At 39.9% G+C, this 16,788-nt stretch overlaps 2 protein-coding genes across 3 annotated transcripts in view; one reads left to right on the top strand and one right to left on the bottom strand.

The window, feature by feature from the left end:
• The window catches only part of LOC111157814 (SR-related CTD associated factor 11), a 74,188-nt gene extending 57,968 nt beyond the window's left edge, over nucleotides 1-16,220 (bottom strand). For both annotated transcript variants that reach the window (XM_022519477.1, XM_022519476.1), the window contains exon 1: nucleotides 15,899-16,220. The gene's annotated coding sequence lies outside the window, so the exon portion shown is untranslated. The remainder of the gene's footprint in view (nucleotides 1-15,898) is intronic.
• Nucleotides 8,559-15,956, top strand: LOC111157733 (syntaphilin-like). Its single transcript, XM_022519375.1, has 3 exons — nucleotides 8,559-8,585; nucleotides 10,898-11,785; nucleotides 15,633-15,956. The coding sequence occupies exons 1-3, from the start codon at nucleotides 8,559-8,561 to the stop codon at nucleotides 15,954-15,956; spliced, it is 1,239 nt and encodes a 412-aa protein (XP_022375083.1).
• Nucleotides 16,221-16,788: the final 568 nt, after the last annotated feature.

Genomic DNA, 16,788 nt, shown 5'->3' on the forward strand with positions numbered 1-16,788 from the left:
AACAGAAAAAATATTGAAAAAAATATTAGTGCCTCAGGTACCTGGGACAACACCAAAACCCTAACATTCATGTCAAGAGCCCAAGGAGAAAAAAATGAGTTCAATGCAGAAAAAAAGGAAGATGAAGAGAAATAATGGCCAGAAACTCCCAAATTTGATGGAAGATATAAACCTCCAAATTCGAGAGGCTCACAAACCCCAAAAAGGATAATGAAATCCATGCCTAGACACACCATAGTTGGGTTTGTGAAGATGGAAGAGCAACAGAAATAATAAATACCTGGATAAATATAATTAACTACCCTCCTCTTGAATTCTTTAAAACATATCTGACAATGAAAAGCAAATATTACAACACTTTATTTTATTTATTTTTTTTACGACACTTTCTAGTAAGATTTCCTGTTGATGTAGATGTACACAAGACAACTGCAATATAAAGGGGAAAGGGACTGACATGCATGATAAGGTTTCTATATTTCATTTGAAGTGATATAATATTGATTCTAAAGAAACTGTGAAAATATAAATGTATATATTATAATCCTTAGAGCAATCACTAAAAAAATGATATGTAGGCAAAAACACCATAAACTAAAATGGAATACTAAAAAACATTCATATATCCAAAAGAAAGAGATTACATAAGAACAAAGAGGGAACCAAAAAAATAAAATGGGGGCGCTTGGGTGGCTCAGTCAGTTGGGCATCTGACTCTTGATTTCAGCTCACGTTATGATCTCAGGGTGGTGAGATCAAGCCCCTCACCAAGGGCATGGAGCCTGCTTAAGATTCTCTCCTTCTCCCTCTGCTCCCTACCCCCTTGCACATGCATGTGCTCTCTCTCTTTCTCTCTCTCTAAAACATAAAAAAATAAAATAGTAGAACTAAATCCAAATATATCCATAGTTACAAATGTGATATGCAGGGTAAGCATAACTGCAAAGTATTTACATCAGAAAAGGTCTCAAATAAACTTCTATGTTAAACAACTTAAAAAAGAAAAAGATATACAAAGCAGGTAGAAGGAAAGAATTAGAGAGCAGAAATCAATGAAATCGAAAACAGAAAAATCAATGAAACCAAAAGCCTATTCTTTGAAAGGAAAAATCAATAAAAATCCTCTAGCAAACAGCACAATAGACCTAGTACTGTTTAAAGAAATTAAATCTGCAGTCTTCCAAAAAAAAAAAAAAAAAAAAAGAAAAGAAAAGAAATCTCCAGGCCCAGATTTCCCTGGTGAATTTTAAGAAATAACAACAGTTCAACACAATCTCCTCCAGAAAATGGAAGATAAGTACTTCCCAATTCATTTTATGAGTCCAGCATTATCCTGATAGTAAAACCAGACAAAGATGGTAAAAGAAAAGAACAAACTGACATACTAGATTTAACAAAAAATAAACTATGGTACCCTCAGCCATGCAATGAAATACCACTCAGTCTAAAAAAAAAGGAATGGACTAGCACTTCACTCACCAACTTGAATGAATCTTAAAGGCAATATACTCAAAGAAGCCACTGTCAAAAGGTTATATACTACACAACTGCATTTATATGACATTCTCAAAAGGTCAAAACTGTAATGACAAAGAATTCTTTGATTAGTTGTCACTTGGGTTTGAGTAGGGTTTAACTACAAAGATAGTGTGAAGGAGCTTTTAGGAGGTAATGGAACCATTCTGAATCCTGACTCGTGATGGTAATAAAAACCTACATGTGTATTAAAATTCAAAGAACAACAAAACCAAAAAAGGTCAATTTTTTGAAAATGTTTTATAAGTAAAGACTATCATTGTCACTGATGAGCTTGAGAGGAGGTATCTAATTTTTCTATTTCTGGTTCCTGTATTTCTGTCAAAGGTCATGTATTCTAAAGGCTGTGGAGAAACAGATTAAAAGCAACAGGCACAACCTCACAATTCCATCAAATTCTAAGGCAGTATTACGGATCAGTTCCAAGACCCTAGTAATGGTATGGAGCTGACGAGTTTTTCATTACTTGGGGGAAGACAAGCATTACAGCTGACTTCCAACTGGGTGTTCCAGTTGGTGATCCATTTTTTTTTTAAAGACTTTATTTATTTATTAATTTAGAGATTAATTTTCGAGCAAGCAGGGGGAGGAGCAGAGAAGGAGGTAGAGGATGGAGGGAAGAATCTCGAACAGACTCCACATAGAGCACAGAGCCTAACCCAGGGCTCAATTCCACAACTCTGAGAGATCATGACCTAAGCTGATACCAAGAGTTGGACGCTCAACTGACTGAGCCATGGAGGCGCCTGTGGGTTACACTCTAATGTGACAGGTGTCCACTCTATGAAAAGAATATATCTATGAAGCAATACTTTCGTTTAAAAAAGAAAATTGAGTGTCTTCTATGTGCCTGGCTACTTTTCATCATGAAAAGGTTGATAAGAAAATCATAGGAAAAGCTTCCACTATTTCTCCAAATGAAAAACATTATAAAGCAATATCATGTTATATATCCTCCAATAATTTCAATACATATTTATGCAATTCTTCTCTAATAACCCCACCACTCCTGCTTAAGGTATGGTGGACAGAAGAGAGAGGAGGAACTGACTGTGCAATCTTCACCTGTCTTCAAGATTCTCATCTCCATTTTCTCATCCCTATTTACTAAAACAAGATGACATAACTAATCAAATGGTTAAAGGCAAACCTAACACTCTGACTTTTTTGGTTTCTTTCCATCAACAATGCCTCAATGCCTATTACAGGTCCCTTGAAGGGGAGAGTTATAAATGTGGAAAAGCAGAATTTACATTGAGAAGATTAAGTGTTATGCCTACTATGGACAAAGAACAAAAGAACAGTGCGGTGGTAAGACTCATCTCACAACCAAACTTCCCAGGAGGACTAGCTATAGGGGAGCCCTTGGGATCAACAGCACCATACCCTCTTATCTGGCAAGAAGAAAAGTCGTCCTGAATGGAAGTATGGGAAGTAAAGGAACTGTTATCTTTTCATCTTTTTTTTTCTAATCCAAAACAGAAAAACTATCAATTATATCTTTAACTTAACCTTTGTTCTACCATAGAAAGATGCCCAACCTGAAATGGCAATCCTTGCCTACCCACCTCCCCAAAACACACATAGCACAGAAAACACTTGCAAATAAATAAATCCTAAGAATCAAAGAGGAGTTAATGACAATAAATGACCACATACAAATGTTTGTTACAGTGGAATGGAAATGGATTTCACATGTAACAGGGAAAAAAGGACAACGTTCAAAACACTGTTTCTGGGGGCGCCTGGGTGGCTCAGTGGGTTAAGCCTCTGCCTTCGGCTCAGGTCATGATCTCAGGGTCCTGGGATCGAGCCCCGCATCGGGCTCTCTGCTCAGCGGGGAGCCTGCTCCCTCCTCTCTCTCTCTGCCTACTTGTGATCTCTATCAAATAAATAAAAAAAATCTTTAAATAAAAAAAAAACACTGTTTCTGAAATACTTTATTTAAACAAGATTTTAAAAACCTTAATTATAGAGTTTCAATTTCAGAAATTAGTCTCTTTTCTGCAAAGATGTGAAAGGTCATTCTTTGGTTCCTCAAGAAATGTCATTCTCTAATCCTTTGTAAATTGATACAAATTGCTTAGTGAAACTAGTACTGAAAAGAAAAAAGCAATTGTTTTGTGTAGTGAGCAGGACATTCACACTCTCTCCACTCCAGTTCTGCCTATAATCTGAATTTCTTTTTTTTTTTTTAAGATTTTTTTTTATTTATTTGACAGAGAGAGAGAGATCACAAGTAGGTGTAGAGGCAGGCAGAGAGAGAGAGGAGGAAGCAGGCTCCCCACTGAGCAGAGAGCCCGATACGGGGCTCGATCCCAGGACCCTGGGATCACGACCTGAGCTGAAGGCAGAGGCTTTAACCCACTGAGCCACCCAGGTGCCCCTATAATCTGAATTTCTTAAACTCACCTAGGCAGTTGTCTCAGATAAGTACAGTTTTATGTTACCTAAGTATATAATCAATGTATTCTCAAATGAATATTTCATACATAACTTAAAAAAGAGACATTTCATCTTACTTCTATAAAACATTACTATTCTAATCTGAAAATACGTTATCACTTACTATGAAAACTCACTTAAAAAATGAAAAAGAAAGAACATTCTTCTACATTAATATCAGGCATGGGCAGATAACTGGGATTCTTTCCTAACTGTAATCTTATTATAAATGCTCCAAATGCCCCAAGAGCTGGACTTTCAGGTATGCATTCCACACTATTTCTAGATATTACTTTCTGACATTTCCTAAATGATCTCATTTAACTTTTATAGTATTTTGTGAAAACTTCTCCATCCTATATACAATGAAATTAAGTAAATCGTCTAAGGTCACAAAGCCAGTTCTAAATATCAGGATTGGAACTCAACTAGCCCTTTGTTAAAAGGGCTTAAAAGAAAACAGGTATTAATCTGGGTAACTATATATTAAAGGAAATTAATGGAAAGCCAGAGATTCTCAGGAGAGAAATAATGGCTATAAAAAAATTGAGAAACAAATGGAAATTTTAGAACTGAAAAATACAGTATCTGAAGTAAGATCTCAGCAGATTGAAAACACAAAGGAATGAGTCAGTAAATATGAGGATGTATCAAAAGTACTGATCTAATTTGAAGAACAGAGAAGTGAAAGACTGAAAGAAAATGAAGAGTCTCTGGGTCCTATGGACAATATCCAAAGTTCTATTTATGTCATCTGAGTTTCAGAAAAATAAGAGAAAGAGATTAGTACATTTAAAAAAAAAAAAAAGAAAGAAAAGAAAAAAGCAAACAAAAAGAAATGTTCAAGAAATAATTTCCAAAACCTTCCCAAATTTAAAAATTCACAAATTTTGGGAGATAACGAATAGGATTAACTCAAAGGATAAACATGTCTAAAAAATCATAATCAACCACAAAAAAGCAAAGGGGAAAGAAAAAAATCTTTAAAATAGAGAAACACAACATACAGATGAAATTAATGATTCAAATTACTGCAAACTTCTCATCAGAAACAATAGGATCTACGAAGGCAGGACACCTTCAGTGCTAAAGAAAATTAACTCTTAACCCAGAATTTTGTATCTGGTAAAGAAATCCATCAGAAATAAAAGTGGATGGAGCGCCTGGGTGGCTCAATGGGTTGAAGCATCTGCCTTCGGCTCAGGTCATGATCCCGGGGTCCTGGGATCAAGCCCCGCATTGGGTTCTCTGCTTGGCAGGTAGCCTGCTTCCTCCTCTCTGCCTGCCTCTCTGCCTACCTGTGATCTGTCTGTCAAATAAATAAATAAAATCTTAAAAAAAAAAAAAAGAAATGAAAGTGGAAAAGGCATTTTCAATGAAGAAAAACAAAAGAGATATGGGCTATGGTGAGTGCTGTGAAATGTGTAAGCCTGATGATTCATAGACCCGTACCTTTGGGGAAAATAATACATTATATGTTAATAAAATTAATATAATAAAAAAAGAAAAACTAAAAGAATTTATCACCAGCAAGGCTACCTTAAAAGATATGCTAAAGGAAGTTCTCCAAGCTGAGGAGAAATGGTAACAAGAAACTTGAAATTCCATTAACAAAGAAGAAAAATAGTCAATAGCCACATACAGATAAGAGACTATTTTTCTCCAAAAATTCTTTAAAAAGCATGATTACTGCAAACAAAAGTTACATTATTGTCTAGTGGGGTTTTCACTCCATATACATGTAATACATGCAACAACTTTAACATAAAGGTCACTGGAGGAGTTGTTAGGCTTCTACAATTGTAAATATTAACTCTAAATAGATTGTTAATATTTCAGTATATATATAATTCCCAGAGCAGCACTGTCCAATAAAAATATAATGTGAGCCACATATAATTTTATATTTTTAGTAGTCATATTTAAGATAAAATCAATCTAGTATATTTTATTAACCCAAAATGTCCAAATATTAACCAGTAAAAAACTTATTAAATGAAACATTTTATATTCTTTTTGTGGTAGTAAACTAGTCTTTGAGATCTGTGTGTATTTTCCATTTATAGCATATCTCAAATCAAGCTAGACACATTTCTAGTCAAGAGTAAACCTAAGGCAACCACAAAGACATAAATCAAAGAGATATAGTAGAAAAGTCAACAGATAAATTTAGAGTACCAATATATTCACTTAATTGAAAAAAGAGCAGGAAATGGGAAATAAATTAGTATATCATATCAATAATTACATATAAATAACAAACATACTAACTGAGAGATTGTCAGATTAGATTTTACACAAATTATATACTGTCTACAAGAAACTCAATTAAAAAAAAAACCTTTTGAGTCTAGTTGACACAATGTTACATTAGTTTCAGGTATACAACACAATGATTCAACTTCTTTATATGTTACGCTATGCTCCCCACAAGTGTAGCTACCATCTGTTCCCATACAATGCTATTACAATATTAAGACTATAGTCTAGATGCTGTGCCTTTTTTCCTGTGATTTATTCATTACGTAACTAGAAGCCTGCATTTCCTGCTCCCCTTTATCCATTTTGCCCAGCCTCCCACCCTCCCCTTCCCTCTGGCAACTATCAGTTTGTTTCTGTATTTATAGGTCTGGTTTTGTTTTTTAAGAAATTCACTTTAAATATAAAGACACAGGTTAAAATGAAAGTACAGAAAAAGATACGCCATGCAAACAGTAATCAAAGAAGCTGGAGTGGCGATAGTAATATAAAATATATTTTTAACTTCTTTTAGAGGCTTGATTGGATTTGTGTCTCCTTCACTTAGTTTTAACTACTCCTGTAGCAGTTTTGAAACAATAAAGCTATTTTCCATTTCACACATCTCCCTCATACTACTCATAATGATGTCTAAGAAACTGAACACGTACAACAGTTCCTAAAGAAATATGGCCTTAGTGCATTTAAGCTGTCCTATCTGAAGGCTCTTCTATGATAAGGTTTTCAGGTGAATGACAGCTTACAAATTTTTTAAGTTATTAACATTTATTCCCTATTAGAACAATAATTTAAAGAAACAATTTTCTTGACAAGCCATCTAGGCATACAAAATAGTGTTACAAGTATATTTACGTTAACAGATCATTTATCATTTGTAAGCTGTTTCACTGATCCCAGAGAATTTTCAAAGCAGTAATGCTGTGGCTGCTCTCTTGAATATTTGTTTCTGTTTTCGTTTACTTTAAGAAGCTAAACTACTAAAATGGCCAGGGTATTGAGCCTGGCTTGGAATACAAAGACAGATTAGGATACTAAAACCCTCCCTGCTGCAAAAACTAGAGCTAGAGAAGTAGCATACAAAAGATGAACAAGATAGCATATGCTAAGTGCCAAATGTGAACTACAAGCATTTTTCAGGACTAATTTAGTCAGAAAGAATTCATTTAGTACAGCAATAGCAGATAAGGGTAAAGACATAATTATGGGCCAGAATGTAAAGGGACTTAAAGTTTAAGTCCAAGGTAGGACCTTAAATTGTGTTTTGTAAAAAGTAGGAAATCACTAAGGAAAAGAACACCTTGATCCCATTTAACTAATTTGACATGTTTAAACTGGGTGTTTTGAAATAATGTAGCAGCAGAAAGTGGAGAAAGAGAGGAAAGTATAGGAAACTAATTAGGAAAAAAATGGAGGAACACTGGGGAGCAAATTAAGAAGGCCTGATTAGGACTAAGCCCCTTAAGGGCAAAGGCCATGTTTCATCCCAGATCTACTAGACACAGATATTAACAAACTTATAGCAGAAGATTATGTAAGGGAAATGCCTACTTTATATCAGGCCATAAACTGACATGCCTTTGCACATTTAATCCTCAAGATCTCATACTACAGAACATTTTAAAAATTAAAACACCACTAATATTGTACACTAGTAATACTGCATTAAAAAGGTTTGAAAATTGCTAAACACAGTTAACTTAAAGGTATGAAACAAAAGGGATTGGAGTTAGCTGCTATTACTACTGGACTCAGGTAAGTGTTCCTTAAAAATTAAAATAGGTGAGGACACTGATTAAGTCACCAATGAAAGGTGACAATCACTATCTGGGACAACTAGAATGCAAAGCTAGGTCTGACTGACTCCAAAGAACCAATTTTTACTTTACTGTCAAAATTTTATTAAAAAGACTCTACTGAAAGTACATCTGAGAACTCTTGGGTAAATGGGGAAATAAGGAGGAAGATTAGTTATTATCACTAACAGAGATGTCAGAGTCTCAAGAGGATTTAAATTTTAAAAGTTGAGAACCTATTTGATCATAATTTTCACAAGTTTTGGTGTGATAATCTTTTATAAAAACAAATGAATATAATCTTTAAGAAAACATGTCTGTATGTTGGTATTTGGCCTGGAGGTGTTGGAACCCAAGTTAACACCAGGTGTCCATATGAGGGATATGAGGTATCCCAGAGTGAGGTACTGGAACTCAAGCAGAACATTGAGATCCTCAATATGAGGTATCCAAGGGACCTAGGATGAGGAATGCCTCCTGGCACAAATCATCAGAGCCTTAAGAAGAGTGAAAATGTTATGCAACATGGGGGATGAATTTGGCTACATCCTGGTGATTGGTCATAAGTGAACACACTAAGGATACTGGGTCAGGTTTCTCCTTCTGAGAGAAGGGAGTTATAAATTTGAGAAGGGAGAAAATGAAAACAAACATTGGAAAACAAACACTGAAACTGGAAAAATTAGTACCAGCTCATGGTTTTTTATATATACAGAAATAAAAATAGCACCCAAATCTTGGTTCTCTAAATACCCTTCTCCACTAAAAGAAATCCCTCCTTGAGAAATGGCTGATTCCAGGGTCACAGCAGGGAAAGTATGTGCAAGGTGACCCTAGAACAGTTTCTTGTGTCAAACATTAAGGAAGCACTCAAAGCAAGTCAAAAGACACAGAAACCAGCTTGAAGGGGCCTTCATTGGTCAAAGCTGGGACAATTTGAGAATAAATAGCAAATCTGATAAAGAATGGGCTATTTATAAAGTATCAAAATACTTCCCCACAAAATGCTTGTTAGTTACTAAAAAGAAAAATAAACTTTAGTGAAGAAGATTGAGAGACTTGACCTTAATCAAGTGATCAAAGCGTACATCATCAATAACAGCACAGACAGAAATGGTATGCCACCCAATAGGATGAAATGAGAACACAGCATCATTACTGAGACACTCCTAAGGGAAAAAAATGCACAATTTGAACCCAACCATGAGGAAATACCAGGCAAATCTAAATTGAGAGACATTTAACAAAACTAACCTGCAATCTTTTAAAGTGCCAAGGTTATACAAATCAAGAAAAGACTGAGGGATTGTTCTAGGTAGAAGTGTAAAAAGACATTACAGTTAAATGCAACACAAATCCAAACTGGATCCTCTTGTTAACAAATGAAATTACTGTGGAAACTGAAAAACCTGTATGAGGTCTGAGAGTTAAAGTGTAGTAATACACCAATGTTAATTTCCTGATTTTTATATATTTATATAAAACCAAGTCCTTATCCTTGTTTGGGGTGATGAGAAGGCATCTGCAACTTACTCCCAAATGGCTCAGGGTTTGAAAAAACTTCTCTGTACTTGTATTTGGGACTTAAGCAGGATTGTGTCTGCAACTTACTCTCAAGTGGTTCAGGGGAAAAAGTCCTTTGTATTGTACTTAGAATTTTCTGAAAGTTTAAAATTGTTTAAAAAAAAAAAAAAGACTGTCTACAATATTCATTTATAGCACCTAAAATGAACATATAAGCAGAATATTACTCCTTCCAAATGAAGAATATGTGTTTCCACCTCTTCTTATAAGAAAAGACTCTACTTTATTATTTATGGGATTCTTAATGATTTTTTATCTATATCTGCACTGTAACGGCTATTCCTTCCCTCGGCTGCACTGGCCATATTTCAAAAGCTCAACAGCCACATTAGCTGTAGCCAAGATACACATTTCAATCATCACAGTAAAGTCTACTACTAGATATAGGACTGACGCAGAGTTTGAGAGACCAACTGATACAACAAATAACTAAAGGCCCAAGAGTCAGATGGACTTGAGTATCTATTTCTTAACAAGTTCCCTGACACTTAGCAAGTCATTTAACTTCTCTAGAGCCTCAGACTCCTTTCTGTAAAATGGATTAATACACCCAATACTGCAAGGCTGCTGAAAAGGTCAAATGAAAATTTATGTAAAATGTATAAAACAGAGCGGTTGGCAAATAACAAATGTCTGACAAACATTAGGTCTCTTCTATAATGTGGACAGATAATTTCTTAATCTTTGATCTCAGTTTTTTTTTACTAGTTAAGTAATTACAGGAACATCAATTTGAAAATAAGCAGCTTACTATCTTGTTTATTCACAATGCCAATAAGCTCCTTGTTAAATTCAACTAAAAAGTCTTTTTGCTCTTGGGGCATCTAGGTCGCTCAGTCAGTTAAGCATCCTGACTCTTGATTTTGGCTCAGGTGGTGATCTCAGGGCGGAGATCGAGGCCCTTGTTGGGCTCTGTGCTGGGCATGGAGCCTGCTTAAGACTCTCTCTCCCTCTCCCCCTTATCTGTGTCTCTAAAAAAGAAAAATCTTGGGGCGCCTGGGTGGCTCAGTGGGTTAAAGCCTCTGCCTTCGGCTCAGGTCATGATCCCAGGGTCCTGGGATCGAGCCCCGCATCGGGCTCTCTGCTTACCAGGGAGCCTGCTTCCTCCTCTCTCTCTCTCTGCCTGCCTCTCTGTCTACTTGTGATCTCTGTCTGCCAAAAAAATAAATAAAATCTTTAAAAAAAAAAAAAAAAAAGAAAAAGAAAAATCTTGGGAGGCCTGGGTGGCTCAGTCGGTCAAGCATCTGCCTTTGGCTCAGGTCATGATCCTAGGGTCTTAGGATGGAGCCCAGATCAAGCAGCTCAAGCAGGTCATCGACACCGTCAAGAAGAACAACCTGATCGACAAGGACAAGGGGCTGCAGAAGTACTTCGTGGACATCAACATTCAGAACAAGAAGCTGGAGACACTGCTGCACAGCATGGAAGTGGCCCAGAACGGCACAGCCAAGGAAGACGGCGCTGGGGAGTCGGCCAGCGGGTCCCCCGCCCGCTCCCTCACCCGCAGCTCCACCTACACCAAGCTGAGTGACCCTGCTGTCTGCAGTGACCGACCCCCTGGCGACCACCCCGGGGCCTCTGCAGAGGACGGGGCTGACAGCGGTTTCGCGGGGACCGAGGACACGCTGAGCCGGACAGACGCGCTGGAGGCCAGCAGCCTGCTGTCATCGGGGGTGGACTGCGGCCCTGAGGAGGGCTCGTTGCACAGCAGCTTCGGCCTAGGCCCCCGCTTCCCCGCCAGCAACACCTACGAGAAGCTTCTGTGTGGCCTGGAGGCCGGCGTGCAGGCCAGCTGCATGCAGGAGCGCGCCGTCCAGACGGACTTCGTGCAGTACCAGCCGGACCTGGACGCCATCCTGGAGAAAGTGACCCAGGCCCAGGTCTGCGGAGCAGTCCCTGAATCAGGGGACAGGGGCCCAGAGCCGGAGCCCCACCCCCCAGGGCCCAAAGACTGCAGCTCCGCCGTGGTGGTGACGGTGGGGGACGAGCTAGAGGCCCTGGAGCCCATCACCCGGGGCCCGAGCCCACACCGGCCAGGTGCCAACCCCAGCCCAGGCCCATCAGTGAGTGTGGCATGCCCCATGGAAGAGGAGGAGGAGGCGGCCGCTGAGAAGGAACCCAAGAGCTACTGGAGCCGCCACTACATCGTGGATCTGCTGGCCATGGTGGTACCACGGTGCTTGAGCTGCTTGATCTGGGCTCCCAACTCAGCGGGGAACCTGCTTCTCCCTCTCCTCCCCCCTTGTGCTGCCACGCTCGCTCTCTCTCTCTCTCTCTCTCTCTCCCTCAAATAAATAAATAAAACTTAAGAAAAAAATCTTAAACTTTTACATTACTCAACTCTCATCAACACCTGACCCTACTGATTACTCTTCCCTTAAAATACTCTATTCCTTTGGTTTCTGTTAATACCACACTCAACTCATACTTCTCTGACCTTCACAGTATTCTTTGGGAGCTTACATTCCTCCAGCATACTTTTTTTTTTTTTTTAAATGTTAGAGGCCACTGTGATTCCATTCAAGTTATATTCCCTCCCTTAGGCAATTCCATCTGTAGTTTCGACTATCTATATCAGTGACTCCAGTATTGTATTTTCAGCTCACACCTCTTCCCTGAAATTTAGAACCATATTATGTAATTTCCATCTGAAAGTTCCAGAGATACCTTAAATGCAATATGCCAGAATCAAAAGCACCTTGGACCTTATGTGGTATCACCATCAACCCAGCTGTTTCCCTGAGTTGATGGTTGAAATTTCTATGTCCCGCACTTTCCGCCCATCAACAGAGGCCTGGTGATCTTAAATCCACTTAAATTCACTTTTGCCCACCTCCACAATTCTCATCCTAATTCAAGCTATCCTCCATCTCTTCTGTACTACTACTGCAAGAGTGCTAATCTCCCTATACCCACTCTTGCTGCTTCTCCTCCCATTTGATACCCACTACCACAATCATAATTCTACTTCCTGGAACTACCCAAAATAAGTCCAATTTGGCTTCTAAACAATATTTTAGACAGTAAGACAGTTATACCACTTTACCCTTAGCTAAGTATCTTTAGTTCCATTTATATCCTGACAGATCAGTTTTAAGATCACATTCGATCATACTCTCCTCTGAAAATTTCCCCTGAACTGAATATAAACCATGGATACAAGTAATTTAGAGTTCATGCAAAAGACAAACTTGCATAGTTTAAAGTTTTGAACCACAATTACTATTTTTAATAGTAATTTTTTACTGTTTTTCTTTTACTATTTTACTATTTTACTATTTCAGCTTTCCAGCTGAAAGCAGGTTGACCTATTAAATATTAAATATAAACATCTACTACATATCAGGTACTGTTCAGGTATTTGGGGACAAAACAATGACCCAAACTGACAAACCCTGTTCTCACAGAAATTCATGAAAGTGAAAGAGAAATACAATAAACTTAAGATAGGAATTTATACAGTATGTTAGAAAGTGATTAACACTATGGAGAAAATCTGGCTTACAAAGTGATAGGAAATGTGGGAGCAAGGTCTGCTATTTTATACAGAGTAGTCAGAGAAAACTTTAGTAGCAGAGTAGAAGTTGGTGGAACAGAGTGAGGTAATCAAGTCAGAGAGGAAGAAGAGACTCAAAACACACAGAGCCTGGTAAACCACAGACTTGGATTTTTACTATGGCTGAGAAGGGAAGCCATTTGAGAAGACAAGTGATATGGTTTGACAAACTTCATCAAGATCACACTGGCAGCTGAGTGTTAAAGACTATATACTAAGCAAAGGTCATCGTGAGACTTTTTAGGAAACTATTTCGTAAGTAAGAGATGATGGTATTGTTTTTACATTTTATAGTAAAACTGTATATGCCTAAGCACCAGAATTAACAAAGCCACAGATTTAAAAAAAGACAATAATGAAAATGCAAAGATGAGTCTTGGGAATGTTAAGAGAATACCAGGTATTTTAACTCTGAGCTCTACTCAGTACTATTACCAGTTAGTAAAATTCAAATGCAAGATAAGGTGCAAAGCTACTAATTTATTCTTTGGACAAAGGGTATAACTAAGAATTTAGGTTTTAACCTTCTTTATTTCACTGGGCAAAGTAAGTCAGGATCCAGTGTACATCACTAAAAGGCAAGGGTAAATGATGGCAGACCTTGCTAAAGGGAAGCTACAATGAAAATTATTCTAAGGCTGACTCTTTTTATTACGTCTACATCTGCCACTCTCTGGTTAGGTTTCACAACTGTCTCTCACAGGTGTACCTAAAAAGTTCAGTATTAAATTGATGAGTAGTAAATACTTCTCCTACTATTAAAACATGCTACTGATGGTGAATCAACAACATCAGGCAACTGAACTGTTGTTTCCTCTTACCTCTAATCAACAGCACAGCTTTTCAGGAAAATTGCCTAAGCACAGGCTAGGGCCCAAAAAATAATGGGGAAGCTGGGTGACCCCTGAAGAGTTTCAATTTTAACTCATGGACCCCAGTACCACCACCTGAAGACATACCAAAAAAATCACTCTTAATATTTTTTAATTACACATTTGAGGCAGGCAGTATATTTATGAACAATTTTTCTATTTTCCTCTACAGTTGTATTCCCCCTTGACATACTAAAGAATGTTTTTAGAATGTGAGTACACTAGGCGTAAGCAAACATCCAAATCTTATCCTACCAAAATCTTAAAATGTACTCAAAATCTTTTTTATTTTGATGTACTCAAATTCTCAGGCAAAAAGGTCACCATCTGAACGTAAAACTGAATTTTTATTAATATACTTGCAGGCACCAAAAAATATCATAATGCAAAACTGCAGCTACAGCAAGAATAACTAATTTTTAAAAAATTATAAATTCAGATTATCTTTGAGTATAAAAGGAAAGAAATCCAAAGACAATTTCAAAATTTCATCTGCCCAATAATTTAAAGCAACAAAAATAAAAATCCCACAAACTTTTTTACTGCAGCTCTTAACCAACAGCAAAAAAGTGAGACGATTAAGCCAACTGCCAAAGAAACAAGAAAGAAAGCAATGGCCTAGAGATTTAATTCTTATCAAAATTTTAATACGATTACCAATAAAATACAAAAACTGCCAGTTACTTAAGAATGTTTTGCCTTCAATATTTTCCTGAGGTAAGCAGTCACACGCTCAAATTAACTTTTAAAATGGAAAATGCTTCTATTGATATGCTTTTTCCGAAATTCAGTGAAAATTCCGAAACTAGGAAAATTTAAGATCAGCGCCCACTAGCCAAACATTAAAAACTTTTTGATAAGTTTTGCTTAAATATCTTACTTCACTGGTGGTATGAATAAAGATGTTAGTTAGAAGCAATCCAAAATAACTAATAATCGCTCAACTTGGCAGACACTGTAAGAAATCCTCTAGAGAAATATGTTAGGGGTATTTTACAATTCAACATTTGAATCTGTATTTTAACCAACTGCTTAAACCAGGCATTTCCTTTCAAAACAATTTTTCAAAATATGTGGGTAGCAACACGGCCAGCAATCTCTAAAAAACACCTTTAATGGTTCAAAATTCCTAGGTGTGAGGAGGGGCGACTCATTAGGCTAAGTTTAGATCGGCCCTTTTGTTGTCAGCCCAGGAAACGGGTTTTAAATTGGGGGTGGGAGAGCAGTTTGAAATTCAGGACCGGGGTAAACGCTGATGCCTAGAAGCGCCGGCTCTTCCCCATTCGCGCACTGAGAGGTCACGGCGCAGTAAAGTTTGGTTTCACAAGCGGGCTTGGACACTATTGACAAAAGCAAAGTCTTCTAAGTAAGCGAACTCGGGGGTCGGGGAGCACCCGGAAGCCCAGCAAGACACGTTTCCACTGCAGGGAGCGGGTGTATGTGTGCCGACTCGGTCACTGGGCCCCTTGCCTCACCCCATCCCCCACAACTGGACCCCGCACCCAGGCGGGGACAGGCTCCGCCGGCAGAAGCGGCGGGAGCCGGGTAGGCCACAAGGAGGAAATGGGACGGGGTGTCGCCAGTTAGGCGGCGGCGGCCGGAGCGGGGCCTCCCTCTCCGGGTAGTGAGAAGGAAGAGGGGCCCTCCCCGCCGCAGCTTCCCCCGCCTCAAGAGGCAGCTCCAACTTTCCTCCAAGCGCAGGACGCCGCCAGGGCCGCGCGCGATTCCGAAACTTTGTCCGCCCTCCCGTCGCCCTGGGCCCGCTCCTCCGCTCCGCGCCAGCTCGTAACAGCCCCCACTTCGCCCCGACAGCTGCCGGAGCCCATCCGCCCCCGGGGTCGGCCCGTGTTTACCTCAGGCCGAGGTCGAGGCGCTTGCTCCAGCGGCGGCGGCTCCACTGCAGGTCCCTAGGTCCCCGTCACGACGCCAAGTTCCCCAACATGGACTCCTTAGTACGCTTGGAGTTGTTCCGGGGGTCGCTGGAGCACCGGCTCTACTCGCCGGGTCGGGAGGTGGCGACGGAGCAGAGAGCGGACCCGGGCTGCGCTGCTCCGCGCGACTTGCGCCACCGCCGCTCCTCCTCCCCCCGCCTTGTCTGGCCTCCTCCCTCCCCTCCCCGCGCGTGTCCTCCCCTTTCTCCCCCTCCGCTCCGCTCAGCCGCGCCGCCACATGTCGGCGCGCTACGGTGACGACTGCGGCGGCGGCAGCTCTCCCTACTTGCTTGTTGGGCCCCGGCGCGCACTGCTGCAATGCTCAACCAGACCACTGGGGGGCGCTGGCAAACCACCCTAAGCGACCTAGGAACGTGGCGGGCGGAGTGACGTCACGCGGCCTGGGAGTGGGAGGGAGAACCGCAGCGAGTGGCGCGGACTTCTGGGAAACGTCTTCCGCGCGCTGTCATCGCACCCTGCAGATTGTGCGCAGGCGCCGTGTGTGAGGCGCTGGAGTTGGCGCTCCTCTGGCGGGTGAGCGGGCTTAGCTGCGGTGGACAATGAAGGAGTCCCTTGGGGACCTGGACGTGAGGTGGTTTGCGTGGCATTTGCAACCCTATCTTTATGGTAATCCGATATTGAAGAGTGTTCTTAGGCTGTGTGGCGGTGGATTGAGTTTTCACCCAGCACCGTTGTCCACCTGAAATACACCTTATGGGGAGGTTGAAGTGTCCTTAACTTGGAAGCCCACCACTTTCTTCCCGCCTGGCGGCTTTTAAAAAAACGCCTAGGGGAGAGGTTTTCCCTGCGGC

Source organism: Enhydra lutris, unplaced genomic scaffold, assembly GCF_002288905.1.
Source record: "Enhydra lutris kenyoni isolate GAN:26980312 unplaced genomic scaffold, ASM228890v2 scaffoldscaffold56, whole genome shotgun sequence".
Lineage (NCBI taxonomy): Eukaryota > Metazoa > Chordata > Mammalia > Carnivora > Mustelidae > Enhydra > Enhydra lutris.

Bases quoted from the DNA above. Each gene is read 5' to 3' on its own strand.
- LOC111157733 (XM_022519375.1), top strand. From the start codon at position 8,559: ATGGGGGATGAATTTGGCTACATCCTG. The intron at 8,586-10,897 runs GTGATTGGTCAT...CTAGGGTCTTAG, and splicing joins ATGAATTTGGCTACATCCTG to GATGGAGCCCAGATCAAGCA. The intron at 11,786-15,632 runs GTACCACGGTGC...GTCGCCAGTTAG, and splicing joins TGGATCTGCTGGCCATGGTG to GCGGCGGCGGCCGGAGCGGG.